The sequence below is a fragment of the Martes martes genome (genome assembly GCF_963455335.1).
Source record: "Martes martes genome assembly, chromosome: 7".
Classification (NCBI taxonomy): Eukaryota; Metazoa; Chordata; class Mammalia; order Carnivora; family Mustelidae; genus Martes; species Martes martes.
The window spans coordinates 43,318,842-43,346,220 of NC_137894.1; the positions used below are offsets into that span (position 1 = coordinate 43,318,842).

Here is a 27,379-nt window from a genome sequence, read left to right on the forward strand (position 1 = left end):
TGTTGTGCACGTCGCAGCATGGGCTTTGCTTGAATTCCCCTCTCCAGCCCCAAATGCAAGTCCAGAGCTTAAAAGTGAATGAAACCCTTTGGCTTCCAGTGGAATTAACACATGGTTCTCATGCTTTTTTCCGTGTGTGTGTGTGTGTGTGTGTGTGTGTGTGTATGTGTGTGTTTGTGTCTTGCTTGTTTTCTTTTTCCAGATGACTAAGTCGGTTACTAACCCGGAGGAGTTGGGAGGACTGGCTTCACAAATGACCAGTGACTATGGGCACCTGGCCCTCCAGGGCCAGATGGCAGCAGCCACGGCGGAGCCAGAGGAGGTCTGCCACCATAAGCCCCCGTTTTAAGAAGCACATGCACACGGGTACCCACTCCCGGGGGATTCTGGCTAGCTTAGCTCAACTCTAGAAGATTCCAGCCTGGTAGACAAAACCAGGCTTAGTTCCCACTGCTCTCCCGCCTGTCCCCCAGCTTCAGACCCAGTAGCCCCGACTGTGCTCAGAGGCCAACAGGCGGAGAGCTGGGTCCACCTGGGGAAGGGGGCTTTCAGACAGATGCCCTCTGTTGGGAGTGTCTGGCCAGGTCCCCTGTCTCCTGGCCTGTCACCTGACTCCCAAAGCAGAACACAAGCTACCATCTTCCTCTGGTTAGGACATCCTCCTCAGTGGTTTTCCTGTTTCCCAAAGGCTCACAGCAGTATTGGAAGAGCTGAGTGTGGGAGTTAACCGTCCTGGTCTGAGAAAGGGCTGGCTAGCCTACTTTTGTGACACAAAGTCTTACCCAGCTATTGTTGGCGACTTTCTATGAACCGTCCCCCATATCTCATATGAACTCCTCTTCATTACCTACCTGCCTTTCCTAAACCCTAAACTTCCCTTTCCCTAGTGGCCGAACACAGACTTTGCCTTAGAATACCTACACCCATAGGAGCCTTAGTTTGGCCAAAGTTTGGTCCCAGGGGCCACTTTCTAAGAGCCCCCTTTCCTATCTGATATGCCCGAGTAACCACGGGGTCCCCTGGGAAGCAAACAGGCCAGCTGGAGCAGCGCACGCCCAGCCACACCCCTGCCGGCAATAGCAGAGAGGAGGTGTGCCGTGCCCAGCTATCACATGGCTCCTCAGAGACACAGAGCTCGGTCTGCAGTAAAGAACAGTGGAGTATATTGCAGGGATTCTGGGAAGATGAAGGTAACTACATTCTGTGACATTGTATTAAACACAAACCCTGTTTATGATATTCATAAGTGAAGCGGGCTCTCGGGGCGGGCAGCTGTGACCGATCTTCTCTTCCTGCAGTGACAGTCCGTGTCCCCAGACCACTTAGTGCTGGTTTGCCTGGAGTCCATTCTAAGCATGTCTTCACAAAGACTCCCGGAGATGATGCAGAAATGACCCAAAGTGAAATCCCTTGCTAACATGTCATAACAACGCATGTGAACAGGAGTCTCGTATGTATGCACATGCATACATACATATCTAGCATGGGATGAGGGAGGTTTCTAACAGTGCCTGCACTTTGAGATTTTAGTATGGTTGAGTGTTTAGGCTGCAGCATGAATAATTCTGTTTGTAACGAGTCTATGAAGTCACTACCCAGAAAGAAAAATCACCAGAAACCACCCCCCCTCCCCAGGCCCCAATCAGGATTCTGTGGAAGATTGGATTTCCTAAACAAGCCTAAGGGAACTTACATCACAGGAAGGAACAGTCTGGACAAAAGGAAAAAGTGGTAGGCTTTGCAGGACTCAAAAAACAAAGAGGCTGTTGGGAGGGTTTGGATCTCTGTTTCCAGAAATCTTTTAAAAATGGAATCTAGATCTGTCTGGTCGGTTCCGATGTTGACCCGCAGCCTGAGTTACTGCGTGAAGAGCACATGACCCGTGGAGACCTTTCCACGTCTGAGTTCTTCAGAGCTCCCCAGCCCACGTGCGAAACAGGCAGATTTTCCTCCTGCAACCCAGACCACCAAGCAAAATACAAAATAACGTCAGAGCAGCCAGGAAAGGAAAGGTATCAATGAAAGCCCCACACGAAATTACTTTAGTCCCCGGCCCCGCATTTGTAGCAGCTGACGTTTTCATTAAGGTTCTCCCTTTACACCCATGCGTCTTGAGTTATATTTTACATTCCAGACACAAGAGCAGTGTGACCTGGAGCCAAAAGGGGCAGAGAGAATATACAATTACCAGTGGCTTGCTAAGGAAAATTCTTTGTGTGCGTTTGCCAGACAGATATTTAGGGGAAAACTGAGAAGGTCGGGGGGATCCCTAAGGCAATGTTGTTTTTTTATTCCAAGACTGTGGAATTAGTTTTCTCTCCCAAGGGGACCCCACCTCACAGCATGTGAAAGTATTTCTATCCAGGGCAAGGAAGGAAGAAGCTGCTCCCTCATGGTCCTGCCGGCTGTGGTGCCGAGCCAGCATTTTGGTCTTTTCCAGAATGTGACAATTACGGGAGAAGCCCTACCTCTCCCCTCTGAACACCAAGCAGGAGCTTTATCTGCTGCTTTTTCCAGGGAAAAGTCAAACTCCTGCTAACACCACTGTGCAAATGACTTTCTCGAGGAAAGTCAAAACCCTCAGGCAACTTCCCAGAGATCCCTATTCTCTTGAAAAGGGAGATCCTGTGAGCCACCAGTGCTAAATACAAACGCTAGGGGGAAAGATCTAGTGACTACAGCTTTGTCTCGAAGGGAACTCTGCTGTGAGCACGTGTAATACCATGTGTCTTCAAAGCTGGCACGGACATTTGTTGAGCGCCTGTGGCAAGAACCGCGGCCTTTTCCCAAACATGAGATGGGTAGTCTACACTAGAATTCTTTAAAACTTTCCGCTCCGAGACACACTTTTTGTAGGTGGAAAGTGATGCCCTGTTTCTGTTCTATGCTCGTGATTCTTGCCCTTCCATTTTTTTTTTTTCTATTTAAGGAGAAACTCTAAAGTCTGCCAGCTAACATCTGCAATTGCCTTTCAGTGTTCACAAACTCTCCCAGGCCAATGATATTTGACCTGGTTTCAGATGTGATTGTTTTGAAAGCCTGAGACAAATGTGTACATTTTGTTTAGCTTTAGGCAGTAAAGATGATGATCAGTATTTCTGAGACCCCCTCCAACTGAAATTTGATCCAAAACTTCACAAAGGCCAGACTTCCAATTTCCCCCAGGATGTAAAACCAGGAGAAGATGCCCATTTGGGCAAGAAGGGAATTGAGGGTTTTTCTTGACGTTCGAGTCACGCTTTGCTGCAGTTGCCAGTTTAAAACCCCAAGTCGAATGTCTGAGCCACATTCCTTTATAATACACACTGGTTGGTGGTAAGTCATATTGCCCTGGGGGCTGGTCAGATTTGCTGAGAAATTTAGTGTTACTTTGAGAAGTTAGCATTTTTTAAATCCTTATCTTTTTTAATACAATCTTAAAAATGCATTCTCTCTCTCAGATGTTCTTGAAGCAGTACAGAATGTTCTGGGAGATTGCAGTAGAGTATGTTGCTTCTGTTGTCCCCCTTAAGTGCCTGTCCTAGCTGTCCCACATACCCGTGGAAAAGAATAATCGGAGAGATGTTCATCAAGTCCACACCACAGATCAGATCCATGCTGGGGCCTGTCCCATGTACCCTCTGAACTACACAATCCTTCGTTCTTCCCCCATTTCACGGGTTAGCAAACTGAGGCTCAGGGAGCTTAGTTAAATGGTCCAAGAGCACGCAGCTACAAGAGTCAGTATGGAAACCACTTGAGTTTGGAATAAGTAAAGTTTCAAGTAAGAAGTAAACATGGCAAGGTCAGGATTCAAACCCAGGGCATCATAGCCTTTGCTGCTTCCGCCTCACCAAGCTACCTCCTGTCACAGCATTCGTGTGGTATTTTCTACTTTGAGATGTGTTTATACACACCTTTCATTTGGTCCATCAGCCCTGGGTAGTAGGGCAGGTTCTGTCCCGTTTCATAGGTGAGGGAACAAAGGCCTGGGAGGTTAGCCAGCTTGGCCAGGGTGTTGGAGGCCAGGAAGGGGCTGAGCCAGAAGTGGAGCCCCTGGGCCTTTCTGCTGCCCGTGCTGCCCTCCTGGGTGAAGGGCTGAGGGCAGGCATGGGGCTCATGTCCTGAGATTCCCTCCCCTTCCTGTTGCATTCAGCCCTCTTAGTCTGTGAAAATAAGTGAAGCCTGTTTCAGCCTGTCCCCCGTGAGACTCAGCCTCCTGCGTGCTGTCCGAATAGGACTGCGCAGCCAAGCATACAGGAGGATTGCATGGCCAAACCTCAAGGAGGCCTCCAGGCACCCAAAAGGTAATCATGTGCCTTGGCACAGACCCCTTGCCAGGACCAAGCCCTGGGTTGGCCAAGAACCCCAATGGCTTTGTACAACTGTTGCCTTATCTTAGGCTTATCCTTTTGCCTTCTGGTGCTAGTCTTTGGCCGTGCTTCCTATCTGGACTCTCCCTCCGAAGGACCACTGCCCCAGCTCCGCAGTGCACTTGCAGGATCCTGTGCTACATGCCTGGTGTCCCCTCCAAGGGAGGGGCTGAGCATCAGGACACTGGGGTGTTTTCCACGGCAAAGCCTCTCGCGAGAGTGCTGAGGGAACCTCAGAGAGTCGTTGACGATGTGTCATGTCTGCCCATAGGTTCCAGGCCTGAGACAGTGGAGGAGAAGGTCCCTTCACCCTCCCATCTTCAGAGCCACTTGGGAGTGACTTAAGAGGCCTGTGCTTGCCCTAGTGCCCACCACTGGGTGGACAGGATGCTCAGGCGTGGCTCCGAGCAGGGAGCAGAAGTGGGCCACAGAGAATGTTCTTTCCAAGACGGGTCCTTCCTCACACGGGGGCTTCCCACCTTACCCTTCTGGCCCCTGACCCAGGGAGGCGCTATGCAAGTTCTGTACCTTTGACTCAAGGCTCACTTTTTAAACCTAATTGAACGATTTTTAAAACTCTTAGGAAAAACTGTGTGTGTTTTTGAATAAACTCTGGGCCGGACCATGAGGTAACCCTTTGGGGGCCACCGGTGCCTTACCGTAGCCCACTGGGTAGTTTCGTGCAGACCTCAGGCTGATGTAGCTTTTCCCTGCGGGGGTTCGGGGGCTCCAGGAAAACCTGTGTGCACACAACAGGATTTTCTCAACACCGCAGCCCAAGCAAAATACAGAAATGAGGCAGTGGCTGAGGCTGTATCAGGCTTCAGAATCTGACTTTTTTATTTTTTTTATTTATATTTTTATTTTTTCAAGATTTTATTTATTTATTTGACACACAGAGATCACAAGCAAACAGAGAGGCAGGCAGAGAGATAGGAGGAAGTAGGCTCCCTGCTGAGCAGAGAGCCCGATGCGGAGCTCGATCCCAGGACCCTGGGATCATGACCCGAGCCAAAGGCAGAGGTTTAAGCCACTGAGCCACCCAGGCGCCCCAGCCCTTGAACTTCTTAAGAAATACCTTTAATTGCAGAGAGCGACCTGGGTTCTCATCTGGCTTTGCCAGACACTGGCTGTGTGAACTTGGGCCACTCACATCACCTCTCTGAGCCTGCACCGTCTCTTCATCTGTCAAGAAGAGGTTGAACTAGTAACGTCAGCTTTATTTTGAAATTCTGTTTCTTCCACCATTTGCCCCCTACCTGGCTCTCCCAGCAATGCCTGTCACTTGGAGACCTGTGGTCACAGAGCTTTTGTGTATGGATTAGCTCTGACCTTGTAGTGTATAGGGTTCAAGTACATGGATCGGAAAAGGCTCAAGGGCCAGGATGAGTTTTCAGCTTTCGTGGGGCAGCCCCCTGCTTCAGCCAGGCCTTGTGTTTAAATCAGCAGATGTGCCCAGCGAACAGCTGCATTTTGGGGGTTTCCTCAGGGGGACTGAATAGGAGTACCTCTCCCCTGCTCAGTGGTGGACTTGTTTGCAAAGCTGCCAGCTTGTATGTTTTCCTCGTGTTGTATCCCACCTGGAGACTGTCCGCAGGCAGCCCTCCCTGATGATGAAGCTTTGGTAGACCCCCAAAGAGCCAAAGCTCCCCCTTATGGATCAGGAGACTTTTCTACTAAATGGATTTTTTAAAAGATTTTATTTATTTGACAGAGAGAGAGGCCGAGAGCACAAGTAGGGGGAGCAGCAAGCAGAGGGAGAGGGAGAAGCAGGCTGGGACTCCATCCCAGGACCTGGGATCATGACCTGAGCTAAAGGCAGATGCTTAACCCACTCAGCCACCCAGGCACCCATATTAAATGGATTTTAAATATCCTTTGGGCCTTGAGGGAATAAGTGGATTACCTTTTTCCCCCTAAAAGCATGACGTGCTTCCATAATAGGGTTAACATTTGCAACCCCCTTTGCTATCCCAACCCCCCACCACCACCTTGAACTGGAATAGGACAATGCTGGAAGATAGCACCCTGGTGGTCCAGATCTCCCAGCTTTTACTCAGGATGCCTGAGATCTTGGTAGCTCTTCCTGGTAGATGCTGAAAGGAGAAGCCACCCCTTCTTGCTGTCGTGGAGTCCTGGCAATAACACTTACTAACTAAAGCTTAAGGTGTTTTGCTTTTAGTTGCTTACCTGGGCTGGAGGGCAGGTTATTTATGGCAGCTGTATTGATCAGACTAAAATGAAAATTGACGTGAAACAGCCAGAGGAATGCAAACTTGGGGAGGTGGAATTTCTTACTCCTGAAAGAGACTGCCTATCTATCGTGGAGCTCATTTGGGTTCTTTTAGGCAAAGCCCCTTTTATAATCACACAACTCAGGGGTCATTAAAAGAATGTGTGCCTGCTGAGCCTTTAGCTCTAAAAATGTACCTTTTTAAGGAAACCACAACCTGGCCATAGAGAAAGGAAGCCTGGGCCCAGCATGTTGCTCTCACCACGGGACACAGCTGAGGGAAGGGGGTACTCTGCTTGTAAATGTACCAACTTTGCAAGAACCTGAATGCTTTATGCTTCTTGCCAATGCTATATATTTTGAACTTCTAATGGTTCTCTAGGGCTGCCGTGCAGAATAAATGAAAGTAAATGCAATCGCTGCTCAGGAGAGGCCCTGACACACAGTAGGAGCTCAATAAATGCATAAATGAATAATAATTACCCCCACAGAGTTCTTCTAACATTTCTGTCAGGTGGCTGGGTATACAAGTAAACAACACGCCAGAAAAGGTAACAAATATCAGAAAGGCATTAGGCTAGGATGAGGGGACATGGGCTTGCTTCCTGGGGACTGTGGGCATTTTACAGGCTCTAAAAAGGGAAGTAAAATCAACCAAATTCCATACTCCACCAAGCACAGACTCCTAACAGCAGTGGAATTTTCCTAGCCAGGCTCCCATAGGACATAGAAGAAATTTTCCACATGGGGAGCCCTCGATGGCAGAATCCTTCATGCCTCTCCTTCCCCACCCTGGGCTTGCCTCCACAGATCGGCTTTCAGATTCGCACTCGCGTGCAGGACCTGGGCCACGGCTGCATCTTCCTGGTGCAGAAGGCGGGGGCCCTCCAGGTGTGCCCCACAGACAGCTACACCAAGAGGGAGCTCATCGAGTGTGCCCGCGCAGTCACAGAGAAGGTAAGGAACAGTCCTCGGGCCCAAGGTGGTCACCATAACCCGCACTGGCCCTCGGTGGCCCACTGTGACCAGGAACATAAGCGGGAGGCTAAGCCAAAGATGATCTGGTCAGGTCTGGTGGTCTCTCTCATGCAGGGATTTCCCCAGGGATGGAGCCCATCAGGGGGCTGGGGTGATTCATAGCCCTGAGAAATTGAGAACACGAGAGGGACTGTTCCTTCGAAAGTCAGGCCCCCCGCGATGTACCTTGTTGGTGCACTTTCCTGCAGACAGAAGGGACAGACCGTGTCAAAGTCACTGGAACACCAGGAGCCCCACCCTGCAACTGCTTTTGACACATGTCCCCTGGGCTTCCTTCTCAGGGAGGCTCCCAGGTGCAGGGCACTGGGAAGGGCCTAAAGCTCCCTTCACGCACCCTCTTTCCTCCCAGAAGAGACAGTGAAGCTCGGGGAAGCATTGAGCACCCTGCCCACAGTGGCCCCGCACCTTGGTTGGGAGAACAGGAGCCCGGTGGAGGCGTTCGATCTCTAACAGCGGCTGTTGGCAGAGAGAATCCCATACACAGCATAGTGCTTGGGGCACTAGGGTCTCAGCGCAGTGACTGTCCCCTTCCCAGCCCCAATGCCCTCATCTGCAGAATGAGCGCAGGGAAATACAAGCCGGGCCCGTAGGGTTGTGAAGATGAAATGTGGTGGTGTGTGTCAAGGTGCTTGGCACAGGGCCAGACCCACGTTTCACCACGTCCGACATCCTGGCTGCTGCTCTCTGTAAATTCTCTTCCAACTCTCTTCGCCCACTGGGGTCCCCACTGAACAAAGCCCATTCTCAGTGTCCCTGCATTCCCGGAGCTCCCTTACAGACCCCCAACAGAATACTTGTCTCCTGCTTGGCTTGTTTCTCCGAGTCCTTCTTCAGGACAGCTGTCCTCCAGGCCACTCAAAATGCAGGCTGGAGTATCAGTGCTTTGCTGGCTTGTCCCTCCCTTCACTCGGATCTCCAGGTCATAGAGCTGTGCCCTGCCTAGAAGCTGGCAACTGGACTGGAGGGGCAGGCAGGGGACCCCGCACCTGGCAGCTGCCACTGCAGAGGCCGCTGTGTACCTGGCCCCTTGCCAAGGCTGAGCGGAGTCTGGCCGTCTCCCTCGGCCCACAGGCCTGCCCGGGCTGCCTGGGACGCCACAGGACAAGGAAATCAATCTCTCAGCTGGAGGAAGGTGTTGTCCTTTCTTTCAAAGCCCTTCCTTGTTGAAGTTACTCTGGCCAAGTTCCCCCATCGAAGACCTTGGAGCTGGCCCCTGAAGGAGGGGAGGCGGGGGTCCCGGCTGCATGATGTTGGCCGGTAGGAACCAGCACCGTGATCTTGCTGAGCTGTTCTCTGTCTTCCTGCTTCTCCCAGCAGAGGGTCCCTGACTTAGGACACCTAGAGGAGACTCAAAGCCAGGGAACCGGCTGTACAGACTGAACTAGCCTTTTTGGTGCTTTCTTGCTCCATGTTCCTGCCCTGCTGTCTCTGCATGGTGTGTCTTTCTTACGTGGCTTGGCTGTGTCCGTTAACTTCCCGCCCGCTGGGCCTCTTGACTTGCTCACATTTGTGTCCTCACCCCCTGGGAACTCATAGCCATAAACTGCTGACTTGGGCCCCTTTTTTAGCTGGTGGGACCCTGTTTCTGGACTCTCTGTCTTTGAGTCTGGCACAGAACATCCCAAGTCTGGGAGAACTCCCTGTCTTGGCCTTCGTCACCTGTCCTCCAGGAGTTCTTTCCAGAAACTGGATACTTCATTCCCAGGCCAGCTGTGTGCCACTCTGACTTTTCCTGGTGGGACATGGTGGCGTTGAACTCTGGGAAGGAGGATCAGGCAAATGAGGAAGAGAAACTAATCCTTGTGGGCTAGTCTTGGGACGCGGCGGGTGCTCAGGAAGTGGGCCCCCTGCCCTGCCTGCTAGGCTGTGTCCAGCACCTCTGCTAAGATCTGAGCAGCACAGAAGGAAGAGAGCATACAAACTTGGTGCTCTCACTGATGGTGAGAGTCCTGGTCAGTGTGTTTTTTTTGTTGTTGTTGTTTTTAAACAGTACCTTCACGGAATATTTTCAGACTCTTCTTTGGCTCAGCCATAGTTGAGGATGGTGGGTGTGTGCACAGAGATTCATAGGACAGCTCCAGACCGTCCCCAGACTCAGAGTCTCTGGTCACTAGCCAGATGCATGCTGTTTTAACCTGTGCTAAATGGGCTGTCCTGGGGGAGGGACAGCATGCCCGGGAATCATCAGGACATGAGCTGGGTCTCTGGATGAGGACAGTGGGGACTTGGAGCTGGCTTTTGCAGGGTGAGCAGCCTGGTAGCTGGAGAACAGGGAGGGGGCATTGCAGGCAGGGGCAGACCCACTGCTGGAGGGGTGGGACATGTTTGGGGAAGTGAGGAGCTGGCTGATGTGGCCAGAATGTGGTGGGAGGGCTGAGAAGTTGAACTCGTTGTGCAAGAAGCTCATCTTTCCTTGACAGCAGGAGACAATTGTACCCAAGGGTGTGGTAAAGTTAGCTTTGTGTTGTAGGAAGGTGTCTCTAGGAACAGTGGGGATGTTCGGGGGCGGGGGGCTGATGGGTGGCAGATAGCAGCAAAGGGTTTCTGGCGTGGAAGTCACCGGAGTGAACAGAGCCAACTTCCTGGACTCTCAAATCACTCGAATTGTTATTTACTGGCAGGTGGCAGTGCAAGGGAGTGCTGGGGTGCAGAGGGGACATACACAGGTACGCTCCGGGCTCTAGCCATGATGGGGTCCACCCTGAAGCTTTTCCAATCCAGAGGCAACTAAGGGCGGGAGTGAGGAGTGTTAGCAGGCGGCTGTTCTTCAGAAAACCTGATCAGAGGGGGCGGAAATGACCACACCTTTCACAGGAGCCTGACGTTCTCTCTGGTCCCAGAAACAATCCTGTTAAAATTTTCTACTCTCTACTGATCACTTACTAGGTGCCCTGCTGGAGAATAGATATACATCCCCACCTCTCTGTTCCTCCCAACAACCCTGATAGGCAAGAAATAATGTAATAATGTCCCCATTGTACAGATGAGGGCACTAAGAAAGGTCGAACAGTTGCCCAAAGTTGTTTAGCCAGCAAATGATAATGCTGGTACTCAGCCTGAAATGTTGACACCAAAACATGTGTTAACCCATCGGCTGCATTGAGCCCCAGAGAGAAAATCCACTGTTCTTGTGTGTGTGTGTATTTTTTTTAAAGATTTTATTCATTTATTTGGCACAGAGAGAGAGAGCACAAGCAGGAGGAGAGGCAGAGGGAGAGGAAGAACCAGGCTCCCTGCAAAGCAGGAGAAGCCTGATGTGGGACTCGATCCCAGGACTCCGGGATCATGACCTGAGCCGAAGGCAGTGGCTTAACCCACTGAGCCACCCAGGCGCCCTGTTCTTGTTTGTTCTTTACTTTTTCCCCGGGGTTTTTTTTTAAGGTTTATTTATTTATTTATTTGACAGAGAGAGAGACAGAGATCACAAGTAGGCAGAGAGACAGGCAGAGAAAAAGGGGGAAGCAGGCTCCCTGCTGAGCAGAGAGCCTGATGTGGGGCTCGATCCCAGGACCCTGAGATCATGACCCGAGCCAAAGGCAGAGGCTTAACCCACTGAGCCACCCAAGCGCCCCTTTCCCCTCGTTTTGAGGTATAATTGATACACGGTACTGCACAAGTCTAGTGGGTACATACAGCATGATGGTTTGTCTTTCGTGTGTTACATATACAGTGATTACCACAGTAAATTTGGGAACGTCCACCATCTCACGTCAATAGAAAATGTATACATTTGCTCCCGGTGACGAGAACTCTTAAGATGCACTCTTAACACTGCTGTGAGACATATACAAAAGTCAACTGTAGTCACCATGTTGCCCACTGTATGTACTTATATTCTGTAACTGGAAGTTTGTGCCTTTTAAATTCCTTTGTTCAATCCACACCATCCCTCCTTCCAGAAAACTGATCCCTTTTGCTAGAAGGTTGGATGGTTGGGTTTTGTTTTGTTCTGTTTTTAATTTTTATTCGATGCATTCAAACAAACAAAAAAAGTTTAGCCATTTCTCCTAACTCCCAACCCCTGCTGCTAGCAACTACCATTCTGTGCTCTGTATCCGAGAGCTTGGGTTTTTTTGTTTTATTTCGGGTTTTACATATAAGGGAGATCATATGGCATTTCTTTCTCTGGCCGACTTCACTTAGCGTAATGCTCTCAAGGTCTGTCCACGTTGTCCCAGATGGCAAAATTTCATTCTTCCTGTGGCTGAATAATATCCTACTGGATGACGTATACCATATTTTCTTTATCCATTCATCCATCCGTGGACATTTCGGTTGCTTCCATAGATTAGCAATAGTAAATAATGCAGCAGTGAACATAGAGGTACATTTTTTTTTTTTTTTTTTAGTTAAAATTCGTTTGCTTCAGATAAATTTCCAGAACTGCAATTGTTGAATGCTATGGTAGTTCTCCTGGTAGTTTTTTGAAGAACCCCCATATTATTTTCCACAGTGGCTGCACCAGCGTACATTCCCACCCTCTGGGCACCGGGTTCCCTTTCCACTGCGACTTTGCCAACACTTGTTATCGCTTGTCTTCTTGATGAGAGCCATGCCAGCAGCTATGAGATGGTATCTCACTGTGGTTTGGATTTGCATTTTCTTAATATTTTGTGATACTGAGCATCTTTTCGTGTACCTGTTGTCCATCTGTTTGTTTTCTTTAGAAAAATGTCTTTTCAGATCTTCCACCCATTTTTAATTGGGTTGTTACTTTGCTAGAGTTGTATGTATGCTTTCTGTATTTTCTGTGTTAAGCCCTTATCAGTTAAAGGATTTGCAAATATTTTCTTTAATCAGTAAGTTGCTATTTTCATTTTGCTGATGGTTTCCTTTGTTGTGCAGAAATTTTTAGTTTCACAGAGCCCCACTTGTTCATTCTTGCTTTTGTTGGCTTTTGTTTTTGGTGTCAGATTCTAAAAATCATCACAAAGACCTATTGCAAGTAGGTTACTGCCTGTTTTCTTCTGGGAGTTTTATGGTGTCACGTCTTACGTTCAAGTCTTCAATCCATTTTAAGCTAATTTCTGTGTATGCTGTAAGGCAGTGATCCAGTTTCAATTTTTTTGCATGTAGCTGTCCAATTTTCCCAACACCATTTGTCCAAGAGACTGTCCTTTCTCCATTGTATGTCCGTGGCTCCTTTGTCATAAATTAATTGACTATATATGCTTGCTTTACTTCTGGGCTCTCTGTTCCATTGATCCATGTGTCTGTTTTTATGCCAGTACCGTACTGTTTAAATTCCTACAGCTTTGTAATACAGTTTTAAATCAGGGAGCATGAGACCTCCAACTGTGTTCTTTCTCGAGGTTGCTTTGGTTAGGGGCGCCTGGGTGGCTCAACGGGTTAAAGCCTCTGCCTTCGTCTCAGGTCATGATCCCAGGGTCCTGGGATTGAGCCCCACATCGCATCGGGCTCTCTGCTCAGCAGGGAGCCTGCTTCCCCCCTCTCTCTGCCTGCCTCTCTGCCTACTCGTGATCTCTGTCAAGTAAATAAAATCTTAAAAAAAAAAAAAAAGATTACTTTGGTTAATTAGGGTCTATAGAAATTTTAAGATGGTTTGTTGTATTTCTGTGAAAAAATGCCATTTGGAATTTCAATAAGGATTGTATTGAATCTGTAGATAGCTTTCGGTAGTATGGACATTTTAACAATACTGATTCTACCGGTCTGTGAGCATGGAGTATCTTTCAATTTATTTGTGCCTTCTTCAGCTTCTTTCTATAACGTCTTGGAGGTTTCCATATATAAGTCGCTCACCCCCTTGGTTAAATGTATTTGTAGGTACTTTATTCTTTTCGATGCAGTTGTGTAAATGGTAATGTTTTCTTACTTTCTCTTTCTGATAGTTCAGTATTAGCTTATAGAAACACAACAGATTTTTGTGTATTGATTTTGTAACCCTCAACTCTACTGAATTCATTGAGTAGTTCCTGACAGTTTTTGATGGAGTCTTTAGGGTTTTCTATACACAGTATGTCAGCTGCAAATAGTGATGGTTTTACTTCTTCCTTTCCAATTGGGATGCCTTTTAATTCTTTTAATTGCCCAATTGCTCTGGCTAGGGCTTCCAATACTCTGTTAAATAAAAGTGGCAAGGGTGGGGATCTTTGTCTTATTCCCGATCTTTGAAGAAAAGCTTTGAGCTTTTCACCATTGAGTATGGTGTTAGCTGTGGGTTTGTCATATATGGTCTTTATTATGTTGATATGTTCTCCTTGTACCCGCTTTGTTGAAAGTTTTTTGCTATCAGTGGGTATTGAATTTTGTCAAATGCTTTTTCTACATCTATTGAGATGATCATAAGATTTTTATTGTTTATTGGTGTATCACATTGGCTGATCTGTGGGTGTTGAGTCATCCTTGCATCCCCGGAGTAAATCCCACTTGATGATGGTGTATGATCCTTTTAATGAATTGTTGAATTCACCGCCCTAATATTTTGTTGAGGATTTTTGTACTATGTTCATCAGGCACATTGGCCTTTAATTTTTCTTTCTTGGGGCACCCTTGTCTGGTTTTGGTATCAGGGTAATTTTGGCTTTATAAATGACTTTGGAAGAATTCCATCCTTTTCTATTTTTTGAGTGGCTTATTTTTTTTTTCAGTGATATTTGAGTCTGAAAATCTTTGGGTTACATTTTCTGCATTTCCCCATTTTCCCTGACACCCCCTCTCTGCCTACAGGTGTCCTTGGTGCTGTCAGCTCTGCAGGCTGGGAACAAGGGGACGCAGGCATGTATCACAGCTGCCACTGCTGTGTCTGGGATTATAGCGGACCTGGACACCACCATCATGTTTGCGACTGCGGGGACCCTGAATGCGGAAAACAACGAGACCTTTGCAGACCACAGGTATGGGTAGGGAGAGGTTCAGGCTGACCTGACGGACTTCGGAGACTCCACCCAGGAGCTGGAAATGCGGTTAACCATTTTGATTTCAGTAAGATGCTCAACGGGAGAAAGGGAACCACATAATCAAAACAAGCCCCCTTTGCCGACTGTAAACACATAGTCGCGTTCCAGCTTTGTGCCTTTAATCCAGCCTGCTCCGGCAGGGGACAGCTTTTTGATCTTCTGCTTTCCAAACTAGAGAGATGGGCCTCTGATTTGCTCCCAAACCCAGTGGGAGTGGGAGTGGCCAGGACGGGCCCATGGAGCTGTGACATAAATGGAGAGTGGGGCTCGGAGCCCGCTGTCCGTCCCAGGCTGGCTGCTCAGGCCCTGCTCCTGGAGGCTGGTGTGGGGTTTCCATCTGCCCCTGGGGAGCCCCCGCCTCCGGTAGCCTTGCCACATGCCCAGTACCTTTCTTCCTCTCTCTTCACTCCCAGAGCTGGGCTAGGAAGAAGGTTACCAATGCTGTCACTCATCCTAGGATACAGCCCTTTGGGTTCTGATGACCCATAGGTCCTTGCAGCTCCCTATAGCTGTGAAGAATTTAGGGGGAACCACAGGAAAGCAGCTGACCTCTCACTGAGCTACAAGGTTGGGGGAAGAGGGCCAACCTGGTGGGCCTGAAACTTTCACTGAAGTTTACTATTAAGTGACTCTAGATACGGGGCTGACTCGCTTCTTCCCACTTCCCTACACGGACAGTGAGCGCCCCGATAAGGCAGGGGTGATCCATCCTTTCTGTTCTTCAAAGTTCTTTAATAAAAACAGTCCCTTAGGAAGGGTTTCTTTGCTTCCTAACTACCAGTAGCCAAGCTCTGCCCTCTGTCTCCCTCCCCCCCTTTCTCAGGGAGAACATTCTGAAGACAGCCAAAGCCTTGGTGGAAGACACGAAGCTGCTGGTGTCGGGGGCCGCATCCACGCCAGAGAAGCTGGCCCAGGCGGCCCAGTCGTCAGCGGCCACCATCACCCAGCTTGCTGAGGTGGTCAAGCTGGGGGCCGCCAGCCTGGGCTCTGATGACCCCGAGACACAGGTACTGGAGGACCTAGGGCCATGGGTCCCCCTCACGTATCTGTAAACACTGTGCAGCAGGCCTCAGAAGAGACCAAAGGCAAAATAGGAACAGCAGAAGTAACAGCGGGTGTTTGGGTGCGTCCGCAGTTTGGGGTCTGATGGGAGGGCGCCACAGACAGTGGTGGCGGCCATGGGGGTAGAGATGACTGGTGAATGACTGAGCACAGTGAGCATTTGGATGTAAGGGGGAGGGAGGGGGCCAGGAGGACTCAAAGTCACAAGCGAGATCAGGGAGGGGGCGGTGGCTCCCTGGAGGAAGAGCAGGCTTGGGCGGGGAGGTGAAGGTGAGTTCAGTACGGAGAGACTGCAGGTAGAACTAGAGAGGGGACGGAAGCCCGCATGGTATAGGGGTGTGGATTCAGGGGCTGTGGCCGTACAGACAGTGACTGCGCCCACAGGAGAGGAAGAGCGTGGGGCAAGAGAAGAAGGGGGGTTCACGGCAGAGCTGAGTAAGACGCCACTTAAGACCATAGTAAGGAGAAAGAGATGCCCAGGGAAATGGAGAAGCAGCAGCAGCTGGTAGGAGGAAAGCCGTGGCTCCTGACGTTAAGAGAGGTGAGTGTTTCAATGCACCAGAGAGACACAGCTGAGTTGTGGAGAAAATGAAGGTCTGGGAGCTGGCCACTAGAGCCGTGGCGCCGTTAGTCTCCCCAGCAACGGCTGTTTGTAGGAAGTAGCCAGATGGGGGTAAAGAAAGGAAGCCAGTGTGCGTAGATAGCACTTGAGAAATCTGGCCCTGAGGGGAGGGGAGGGGAGAGAGGAGCTGGGGCTAGGGTAGGGCTCTGTGCTCCCGTAACCTGCCTGCTCCTTCCTCCTCAGCCTGTACCCCCAGCTCCTCAGGCACAGCACCCACAGTTTACTGATCTTCGACAGCTAAGCACCCAGTGCAGCACAGTGGACAGTCCACAAATACGTCTTCTGCTGTTACTGAATGTAGAGCCAGCCAGGCCCCCAGCAACAGACTGTCCCCATTCCCAACGGCAGAACCTATGACCCGTCTGCTCTGTCTGCTCTGTCTGTCCCAACACCATCAGACGGCACACCCTCTGTTAACTCCCGTGTTTGGCCCATGGGCACAAAACTGGGTAGGAAGCCACCCACCATGCAGGGCCCGGACTGACGACAGCTCCTGTGGCAGTTCACACAAGGCCATCAGCTTTGCTCCCATGTGGCCATGACCCTCCCCTGCCCGACATCCTCCAGTGGAGCAGAGCTCCGTGAGCAAACGTTCCACATGTGGCCTTTTTACTCCTCCTGCCCGGTTTCTCTCTGATAACATCCCGGCTGGGATTGGCTGCCCTCTGGAATTCGAAGCATTCATGCAAATCCTTGCCTGTGATGGTGTTCTTACCCCCACAGAGGAAGGCAGCGCTTCAAAACGCCCAGTGGGGTTGGAATCCACACTCTCTGAGCCTGGCCCCACTTGAGGAGAAGTGAATAGGCCCGGGAGAACTTAAATCTTGGAGCACGGAGACGTGTATCAAATTGTTTAGTCTCGACGCCCAAATGGCCTAGAGGTCCTGGAGCCCCAACTTCTTTTTTTTTTTTTCCAAAGATTTTATTTATTTATTTGGCAGACAGAGCTCACAAGTAGGCAGAGAGGCAGGCAGAGAGAGAGGAGGAAGCAGGCTCCCTGCTGAGCAGAGAGCCTGATGCAGGGCTGGATCCCAGGACCCTGGGATCATGACCTGAGCTGAAGGCAGAGGCTTAACCCACTAAGCCACCCAGGCACCCCTAAACTTTTCTTGGAGCCCCAACTTCTAATGAGGCCTCTAGTGGAAAATATCCCCTCACCAAAATGTGCCTACTCTGCAGTCAGTTCCTAGTGACCGGGATGGGACCGCGCGCTCTGGGTGTTGTCGGCAACCTTTGCTTGCTGTCCCTTGCTCTCCACCTGCTCCTGTGATGGCGGGAATCAGGCAGCGTGAGGTCCTTAGCCGTCAGCCCTTCCTCACGAGACCCGCCACGCCCTGACCCGCCCTGTGGTTCCAGAGGTTGCCAGAGGTTTCATGCGCCCTGGGGTGAGAAGGCGCAGGATTGAGCAGGAGACGGTGTGAGGGGCAGAGGCACGGTCTCACCATGCTCTCAGCCGTGGGGAACACGAGAGTTTGTGATGTGTTTTCAGCTACATTATGCGGTCGCCCTCGCAGCTGTGCGGTGAGATAGGGCTGGTGCTCCTGATGCCGTTGGCGTGTGAGGAGCCGGAGCCCTAGAGCGTAAGCGAGTGTGAACGTTAGGACCATGACCCTTGGGATCACACTGACTAGAGTGTGAATCCCAGGCCCTGGGAGTGTGGACAGGAGCATCTCAGTCCCCGCTTGGAATGGCTGTGGCAAGGACAAAGCAAGGTCATGGGTGATGTGCGTGTCTCAGCACCTGGAACACTGCCCCCAGCAAAGGGAAATTGTTGCTGTGACAGAAGGCGACTTAAATGTAAGGCAGGTCATGTCATGTCATTCTGGAGTACAGCCGGGGCTTCAGATCCCAGGTCTAGCACGCTGTGAGGTTGGCCTCTGGTCTCTGCTCAGTGACCAGCGTATTCTTTCCAGTGTCATTAGGGCGCGCACCTGTCCAGCCAGTCACAGGAAATACATGAGTATTTCCTGTGTACCTGTGATGTGCCAGACCCTGTTCTGAGTGAAAACACAACAGACAGAAGCCCAGGCTGGCCCTCCCGCAGTTTACCTCCATCTCAGGGGAGAAGACAGTAATTGCACATACCGATAAGTGCTGTAAAGGAAACAGGGCACGCTGATGGAGTTTCAGGTTGGGGGTGGTCGGGAAAGGTCTCTGATGGCCTGATGGCTGAGCTGAGACCGACTGATGGGAAAAGCCGGCTTCCAGGCAGAGCGAGAGGAGCAAGAGCAGAGGCCCTGAAGTAGGCATGAGTGGGATTTGCCTTGGGGAAGAAAGACAGACCCATCTGCCTGTCGCATGTTAAGTAGGTCACAGAATCGTATGAACGGGAGCTGGAGAAGCCGGCGGGCTGCCACAGAGGCCTCACAGGCCAGGCTGCAAGGCTAGCATTTGATTCTCCGTGGTTTTGGTTGCCAGCTCAGGGTGCCTGGGAGTGGTGCGGGCTCCCAGGTGACTGCTTCGCTGCCTGCCTCCTTTCCTAGGTGACTTGTCATCAGAGCTGCCAGCCAGGAGGCACTAGAACATACCGCTGAGTGTCCATGGGGTCTGTGTTCTGGCTCAGCCTCAGCCTCCACTGGGGAGACTCCAGGGCTGGCTTCTGGAGGTTCTGCCATGCAGCAGGCTGAGGGGCTGCCCCCGGGTACCCTCACCTGACCCTCGGGCTGTGTGCTGTTGGTGAGACCAGCAGGTGACTGCTGGGGCCACTCACCTGGGCTCTCTGCTTTCTTTCAGGTGGTCTTAATCAATGCCATCAAAGACGTGGCCAAGGCTCTTTCAGATCTGATCGGTGCCACCAAGGGAGCTGCCAGCAAGCCTGCTGATGACCCCTCCATGTACCAGCTGAAGGGGGCTGCCAAGGTAGAGTGGGGCCCCAAGTCTGGGGCAGGTGTGGAGAGGGAGTACGTAGTGAGAGAAGCAAGAATAATGAGAGGGTATGCCTCTGAGCTGCTTCCTCACTTTGCAGTGGTTTTGCTCATGGCATCAGATCCGGAATGAAGAGGACTGGGGTGTGGACCTCAGCGTGCTCCTTATTTTCTCTCGGCCTCTCCTTCCTATACAGGTGATGGTGACCAATGTCACCTCCCTCCTCAAGACTGTCAAAGCGGTGGAGGACGAGGCCACCCGGGGCACACGGGCGCTTGAGGCCACCATCGAGTACATGAAACAGGAGCTCACGGTAAGGAGCCAGCCATCACCTCCCTCGGGCACCCCTGTGCCAGAGCGGACCCCAAAACAGACCTCTCTTGAGATCTGTACCAGAAAGAGGTTTTACATGGAGCGCCTGAGCTAGGAGGCCCGCTCACCTACCTGCTGCTAGCTTTGCATCCTTGAGGCCCCGTGCATAGCTGACCACATCAGAGTTTGGCTACAATCGATTTGTAATAATTAAGAAATTAATTAGAATGTATCATGTAGGACTATTCAGGTTTAATTCCACTAAAATCGGAGCATGAAACAGAAGCCTTACAGAAGATTCCTGGCCAAGGGAAAACTCAGGATGGCTGTCTGCTTTCACCTTGAGCTTAAACGGTGTGTGTACAACACAGAACCACACACAGGACCTCCTCATTCCCACTCCTGTCAGCGACAGTTCACGCTGCTGCACACGTACAGGTTCTGGGGTTTGAGCTCCCCTAGTAGAGAAACCTGGATGCCTTTACCTGAGACACTTCCCTTTAAAATTCAGCGCCCTTCTGTTGGCAATCCGTGTGGTCCCAGGGACACTGAGCATGCATTCTTTCTTGCCTTGAGTGAGGGTGTCCCGGTGTTCCTGCAACCTGGGCAACCTGGGCAACCTGTTCTTTTGATCCTGTGATAGTTATGAATTTTCTCATCCTAATCCCTGGAAATAGAAATATGCTGAAAATGAGTGGTTTCAGAGATTTCTTTCTCCCAGAAGGTCTGATCAGATTCAGTTTCTCTCTTGGGGCAGGGAAGGGGAGTCCTGCCTTTGCTGCCTGTTTTTTCTGCATGTGTAGAGGGTCACCTAGGAAGGCTGAAAGGCCCTGTGGATCAGCAGTAGAAACCAGCAGTTCTGTTGGGGTTTGCTGGTGGAGCCTTGGGTTCTCTTGTCCTGTTTTTGGTGAAGTCAGTTTTGGTTGGCGTTACACTTGGTTCTCACACAAAGAAGAAACTAAAAATTGGTGGTGGTGTCCTCAAACCCTGCTTGCTACCTGAAGCTTACCTGCCTACATCAGCTAGATGTTTCCTGTCAAAAGTCTGGCCCCAGGTGCGCCTGGGTGGCTCAGTGGGTTAAAGCCTCTGCCTTCAGCTCGGGTCGTGATCCCAGGGTCCTGGGATCAAGCCCCACATTGGGCTCTCTACTCAGCAGGGAGCCTGCTTCCTCTTCTCTCTCTGCCAGCCTCTCTGCCTACTTGTGATCTTTCTCTCTCTGTCAAATAAAATAAAATCTTTAAAAAAAAAAAAAAAAAAGTCTGGCCCTACATTCTGGGAGATGTGGGTGGGGCTCATGGTGGCAGTGGAGGAGATGGGAAATTCGGAGCTCCCTGCCAAGTTACCCACGACCAATGTCTGCGACCAGTGTGGGCCGTCATTGACACAGGTTGTGGGTTTCTGTGGACACAAGAATTTTCCAAAGGAGCATGTGCCCTGTGGGCCACGTTAGTCCAAAGGGCTCCATACACGTGGCCTCCATGTCACGTTAGAGTTCAGCTTCATTGGAGCTGCCCATTTCTAGGGGGGATGGTGACATTTGAGGCTGCCTAACCCATGGCAGGACTGCTGGCTGGGTTCTCCTCTTTGCCCCAGGAAAAACTGCCTGACTGGAAGGTGGTTGTCTGGGGCTGAAGACAGAGCAGCCCCAACTGGTGCAGGAGTCCTCCTGGCTGGGGACAGCTACACATTGAAAATGCAGCCCTGGCACCAGTCACTCATGTGAGCGAGACAGGACAGATGGGCTCGAGGCAGAGAGGGCTGCCTTGACTGACAGGTGGAATTTGAAAGTGGGATATTCACTTACCATGGTTAATTTATTTCAGCTTCTCTAAAGCGGGGTGTGTGTGTGTGTGTGTGTGTGTGTGTGTGTGTGCGCCCGCGTGTGTGCGTGCATGTGTGTGGTTTTAAATAATTCACAGTGTCACTGTGGCTCACTCGACACGAACGCCTCCGCACAATTATGCAGTTATATTTGTAAGACAGGCTAAGAATAGAAGAAAGTGAACGCTCCATTTCCCCCAGCCCCACACCCTCTCAGAGAGAGAGAGGTAGGTCCACAGGGAGGGATCCACGGTCCGTCCTGAGCAGGAGCCGGCATCAGAACTGCAGAGTTTCTGGGAGCTGCTGGAGGCCCGGTGGGGAGGGGGCGAGAATGGGGAAGCCCCGGGACCACCTGGCCCAGGAGAGTTTGCAGATACCCAGAGACTCGCTGTTGGTGCTGTAGACCTGTCGCCCTCACCCCCAGGGTCTCATGACCATGAGTGCTTGAGTACAGGTGTGCACGGCTTATCCGTGCTAGAATCTTGAAAGCGAGAATAATATTACTCAAATGAAATTTCTAATTTCCTGCCATTTGACGGTTTCTTCCTGTGGCTGGCTCTGTTCTCAGACAGTGAGCAGCAGCCCGGTCAGAGAAGAATAAATTCTTTTTGGTCCTTCCCTTTTTTGGGGTTGTTTTTTTTTTTTTCTTCACCTGTTGTATTTCTAACTTCCAGGTGTTCCAGTCCAAAGAGATACCTGAAAAGACCTCATCACCTGAAGAATCGATACGGATGACGAAAGGTATCACCATGGCGACCGCCAAAGCCGTGGCCGCGGGAAACTCATGCAGACAGGAGGACGTGATCGCCACCGCCAACCTGAGCCGGAAGGCTGTGTCTGACATGCTGACGGCTTGCAAGGTAAAGACCTTGGTGTTGTTTTGGACGGCTTGATGATGCTCTGTCATGACTGAATGTTTGGTGCAGTCTGGAGAAAGGGAGGGGCCGGTCACCTGCAGAAGGGAGCAGCTGGCTACCTTAGGTGCCCTAAGGAAACGCGTGCTGGAGGTGTGCACCCATCAGCCTGGGGAACGTGACTCGCGAGGCTAGGTTTATGTTTGAGAGGGGTTGGTGCTGATCTGCGGACTAACCTCCCACATTTCCTCTTCCTGAGTAGGCAGAACGCTTTCTTAGGGAGGGTGTAGGGGTGGCCACTCTGACAGAGGGGAAGAAGGCCTGTGGCATTTTGTCCCTGGCCCTCTGAACGAAAGTTGCATCCTGCTTCTGCCCGCCCCCTTTCCTACCTCCGTCAGTCAGCATTCTGTGCTAGGAGGGGTGCTGCCCTAACTGGGTGAGGAAGTGAGTCGGAAGAACAGAACAGAATGTTGGGAAACTGCCTTTTTCCTACCTGTGCCAGACGTTTTGCAGAAACTCCTCTGATCCTTGGCTAAGCAAGTGGGGTGGCTGCCCTGAGCCCATCCTTGGTGAGGGAGCTGGTGGGACCTGAGTTTTAACAAGCTTTCTTTCTTTATGTCTAAAGAAGGTGAGCCATAAGGGCCCCCCACCTCTCGTTGAGCACCCTACCCCAGACCTTCAGCCTCCCAGGGATAGCCATGTCCCAGGGACTCAGTGATTGATTGATAACCCCCAACCATGGTGAGCAGGTAGAGACATGTCACAGAAGTCACAAAAGCAGCTGCAGCAGCTTGGGGTCTGAGGAGACAGGGGTGTTCTTTGTGGTGAAGTCAGTGTGGGAGAGCTGGTGCCAGGTCCCACTGATGGCCTCTTGGGGGCTCCTCTGGGCAAGGAGAGGTAACTGGGCAGTGGGAGGGTGAGGCAGCCGGCCTGAAGGGACGGGTGTGTGAGGGCAGAGCATGTGGGGGTCAGGGGGAAGGGAAGAGGGTGGCAAGGTGGGAGGGACACTTTCACGGGGGAGCCATGTGTTGAGACCCTCATGAGGCCAGAGGTATTTGCAGTTAGGATGTCCCTCATGGAATCTGCCCTGTCGGAATGACAACTCCCAGAAGGGTTACAGCCTCCGGCAGAGAATAATCCTTCCCTCGCAGGCTAGGCCTGAATGCCACCACAGTGTGCATGCAGGGTGCCTCACGACTGTGGAAGGCTCTCCTGCAGGTTCTGTCTTTTGGTCCCGGATGGGAAGAGCAAGGGGAGGGATCCCAGTTTGATGGATGGTGAAACAGGCTTGGCAAGATGAAGTGGCATGACCGTGGTCACACGGCCCTTCACTCTCAGAGCTCGACCTGAAACTGGGTCCTCTGATTCCATGGCCTCCCAGCCATAAACGCTTAAGGACACTGAGGTTGACAAGTGACGGGTGCTTTGTCTCCATGTTACAGACGTGAAATGAAAAAGAGAAGTTAAATGGATTAAGGTGGGAGTGGAAGGCAGCTCAGATTTTCAAGTCTGTTTGTAATACACGTACCCCTGTGCTCGGCGGGGGGGGGGAAGGGGGGGCAAGGATCCCAGTACAGGTGCCATTTGCCTGGCCTCTGCTCCTCTCTCTTGTCCTGCCCCCGGATCTTCATAGGACAAAATAACAGCCAGAGCTTCATTCCTCAAAGCCAGACTTGGATGACAAGAGTCAGTTCTGAGCCCTGAGACTCCTGTTAGGATAGGACTTGTGCAGCAGACATACTGACCTTTGCATTTCCCTGGGTCCCCTTCCTTTTGCAGAAAGGAAAGGAGGCAGCTTGCTAGAAAGGGTGTGCAATAAGGAGCATATAGAAAACCAGGAATACCAAGTGGTGGATCAAAAAGAAACCCTTATATCCAGGCAGAGGGCCAAGTTGCCATGTTGGAGCACTGTCTTTGGGGCTGACTGAGTAGGGTGGCTTGGCCGAAAATGGAAGTGCAGTAAGTTACCTACAGGCTCATTTTGTCAGAAAGAGAGGATTACACTAATTCCTCAGGTGGAGACAAGGGCTTCCCTATACCCTAAGTTAATTCTCCTGTTTCTTGCCTTACTTTCACGTGTCTATGTATGCCTGCATTAGATCTAATCCAATCAACTGTCACAGCTAATGTCCGATGGCTGTTTCTGTGTTGCATCCCCGTTATAATAATGGAGCCCTTAATGACCACAAGTACTCTGTGAGTGAATGTAATCTTACCCTATCATCAGATATTTAGGTTATCTGCATTTTTTATCTGTACTTTAAACTCTACTGCCACGAATATCTTTGGGCATACCTGTTTTTTCTAGGCTTCGGATAATCTCCTTGGGCAGGACTCCCAGGAGCAGAATTAGTCAGGTGGTATGACATTTTGATCCTTTCCACATGGCTTTCCCAGAGAGTTCTGCGAAGTTAAAGCCACCAGCAGTGGACAAGAGCGCCCACGCTCAGTCCCCGGAAAGTCTAAATGGGGGTCTTCCGCACTGCCCACTAGAGGTGACATTTGGTAGCATCACAGCCTGTGTCTTCCCCCACACACGGGCTCCATCCTCATACATGTCTACCCAATGGAGCAAGGACGAGTAAAACACGGTTGTGGTTCTGGCCCATCAGTCCTCAGATGGGCAACAGTGAGCTCAGAAAGGATAGACACTGGCCACTCAGATTATCCCCACCCCTTCTGGGGTGCATTGGGGGAGCAGGTGAGAGGAAAGCCCACAGGTGGTCCCACCAGCACTCCGCAGTCCTCCTGAGTGGAACAAACAGGAGGACTAGTCACTATTTCCCTCCACTTTGACTTCTTACCCTAATATGTGATTCATATGTATCCTGTTTTGTGATTTATTTGCAGTTTTCTCTTTTAGCTGTTCTTGTCAGTCCCAAGTTCTTTCTAAAGAAAGGCTGGGTAGGGTTGCCCGATTTAGCAAATAAAAAATAGGGTTTCTCAAACTTACATTGAAAATTTTGTATTGTTTATTCAAAATTCAGATGTAACCGGGTTGACTGTAATGAATCTGGTAACCTTGTGAGTGGGTGCGCCATCTGATATATCAGGAATGAATGAAACCCACAGGTCATAAGTGCCAAAAAAAAAAAAAAAAAAGCACAGGATCCTGTATTAGCCATTTGTCCTTGTCTGCTTATCTCACCATGTATAATGTGAGATGAGTTTGTTATGGCCCCTCTGAGGGCAGTGGGAGCTTACCGTCTAAAGTTTCCCGGGAGCCAGAGAGCCCTGGGTGGGAAACACTGTGAGTGCAGCCTGGTGAGGCCATGGAGCAAGGACCTGAGTACAATCAGCCTGTGAACAGAGAGTGGCTTCAGGCTCCCTCCTGCTGCTGGAGAAGGGCAGGCGGACCCCGGCACAGCAGATCTCCTGCTGGGAGCCTTAATCATGAATCTTTCCTGGACTTCTTAGTGCACATGGAATTCCTTACATTTCAGTAAAAGGGGGCGGGGAGAAAGGACAGAAGGAGGGACCTGATTCCTGTGCTTTTATCCAGCTCCAGGGCACTGAGAAAGGCAAGACACAAAACTTCATCCGAGAACTTACCGTGGAGGAGAGCATGGAGGAGCTCCACCTCTGAGCTCTCTGTCCGGGGAGTCCGGAAAGGTTTCTCAGGGCGGTCACTGAGGGTGAGGGAGAGGGAATTCCAGAATCCAGGTCTCCTACCCGTGGGCTGCTCTGTGCAACTGGGCCCCTCACCCCTTGGCCTGTTCACCAGCTGGCTCTTCCCGTCTTAAGGTATCAACATTCCTTTCTCTCTCCAGCAAGCATCTTTCCACCCTGAAGTCAGCGAGGAGGTGCGCACCAGAGCTTTGCGGTACGGGACAGAGTGCACCCTCGGCTACCTGGACCTTCTCGAGCACGTCTTAGTGGTGAGGAGGGGCATCGGGTGGGTCAGGGCTGGGGAAGAGCTAAGTCGGTTGCAGACCATCCTTTCCTCGGGAAAAATATCTCATAGAGCACTGTGCGGGCTCTGCTTGTGAGTTTGGGGCTGGACTGCTCCAGCACCCTGAGATAAAAGAAGGGTCTAGAAAAAGTTGTAGTTAGCATCCAAGAGAGCCAAGCCCTCTCTTTGCACCAAAGAGGCAAGAATAGCATGCAAGAGGATGGGACAGGCAAAGCCACCACTGAAACAATGTTGGGAGGGCCTGTTAGGAAGAGCCCAGCCCATCCTTCGAGGACAGGGAAGGCTCCAGAAGGAGCCACTCCAGGCTCCATGACAAGTTAAGGAAAAGCATCACCAGTGCTGCAGGTGACCCAACCACCCTCTTGTGACTTCCTCCAGTCCTCGAATGAATACCTTAGACCACTGAGAACGCTTCCCTCCCTCTGAGGCCTGGAAATAACCACATGGAGGTGGGAAAGAAGGCTGATAGGGAGGATGCCAGTATGTGTTGGGGGGGTTCAGTGGTCATGACTAGAGGGACTGTCCCCAGGGCAGCCTCGGGCTTGCACTGACAATCCCAGTTCTAAGGGTGCCTTGGCTCCCGGCAGTCCTAAGGGCCCAACCGTGCATACCCATGTTGGTGTATTTCTCTCTCTGTCAACTCCTGGGAACTACATTTAGATCCATGGGAGGTCTGGGGAAAGCCCCAAGAGAATTTGTCCAGGAGTCAGAGACAACTCTAGAAGAGACTTGATGATGTCCCACATTCCGTCACTGTTTGCTCCTTCCCAAACTGATTAAAAAAAAGAAAAATTTTTTTTTCCAACAGGCCACAGAGAACTGTAAGCCTTTCTTTGTGGGGCACTGAAATTTTTCATTTTGTCCTTGCACTAGGACATGAGTCTAGCAGGGCAAAGGAAGGATCTGGAGAAGTTTGGCCCCTTGGTTGAGGTCACTTAGCTACTAGGACAGACCTGGGACCGAATCCCAGTTCTTACTATCTCCAGCCCCGTGTTCATTCTAGCATTTTGCTGCCAACCTTAAAATTAAATTACCTTTGAAGGGAAGGAAAAATAAAATAAGACCGAGAGGGAGGCAAACCATGAAAGATTCTTAACTATAGGGAACACTCTGAGGGTTGCTGGGGAGGAGGTGGGTGGGGAGTGATGTGACTGGGTGATGGGCATTAAGGAGGGCATTTTGACGGAATGAGCACTGGGTGTTCTATGCAATTGATGAATCACTAAATTCTAAATCCCTGAAACTAATAATATACTATATGTTAATTAAATTGAATTTAAATTTTAAAAAATTAATTACCTTCTGATATTAAGCATTTTAGGTCAGTTAAGGGATCAGGACTTTAATTCTTCACCTGGGTTAAGCGTGGTTCATGTGCAGGCATATC

General features: G+C 50.6%; 1 protein-coding gene across 1 annotated transcript in view; it reads left to right on the forward strand.

Annotated features, from left to right (window-relative positions):
- Positions 1 to 27,379, forward strand: part of TLN2 (talin 2) — a 420,526-nt gene that overhangs the window by 358,363 nt on the left and 34,784 nt on the right. The window contains exons 45-52 of the mRNA XM_080808179.1: positions 203 to 322; positions 7,396 to 7,542; positions 14,314 to 14,480; positions 15,367 to 15,550; positions 18,961 to 19,086; positions 19,289 to 19,405; positions 21,900 to 22,085; positions 25,850 to 25,957. Coding sequence (XP_080664305.1) covers positions 203 to 322; positions 7,396 to 7,542; positions 14,314 to 14,480; positions 15,367 to 15,550; positions 18,961 to 19,086; positions 19,289 to 19,405; positions 21,900 to 22,085; positions 25,850 to 25,957 — 1,155 coding nt within the window. The remainder of the gene's footprint in view (positions 1 to 202; positions 323 to 7,395; positions 7,543 to 14,313; positions 14,481 to 15,366; positions 15,551 to 18,960; positions 19,087 to 19,288; positions 19,406 to 21,899; positions 22,086 to 25,849; positions 25,958 to 27,379) is intronic.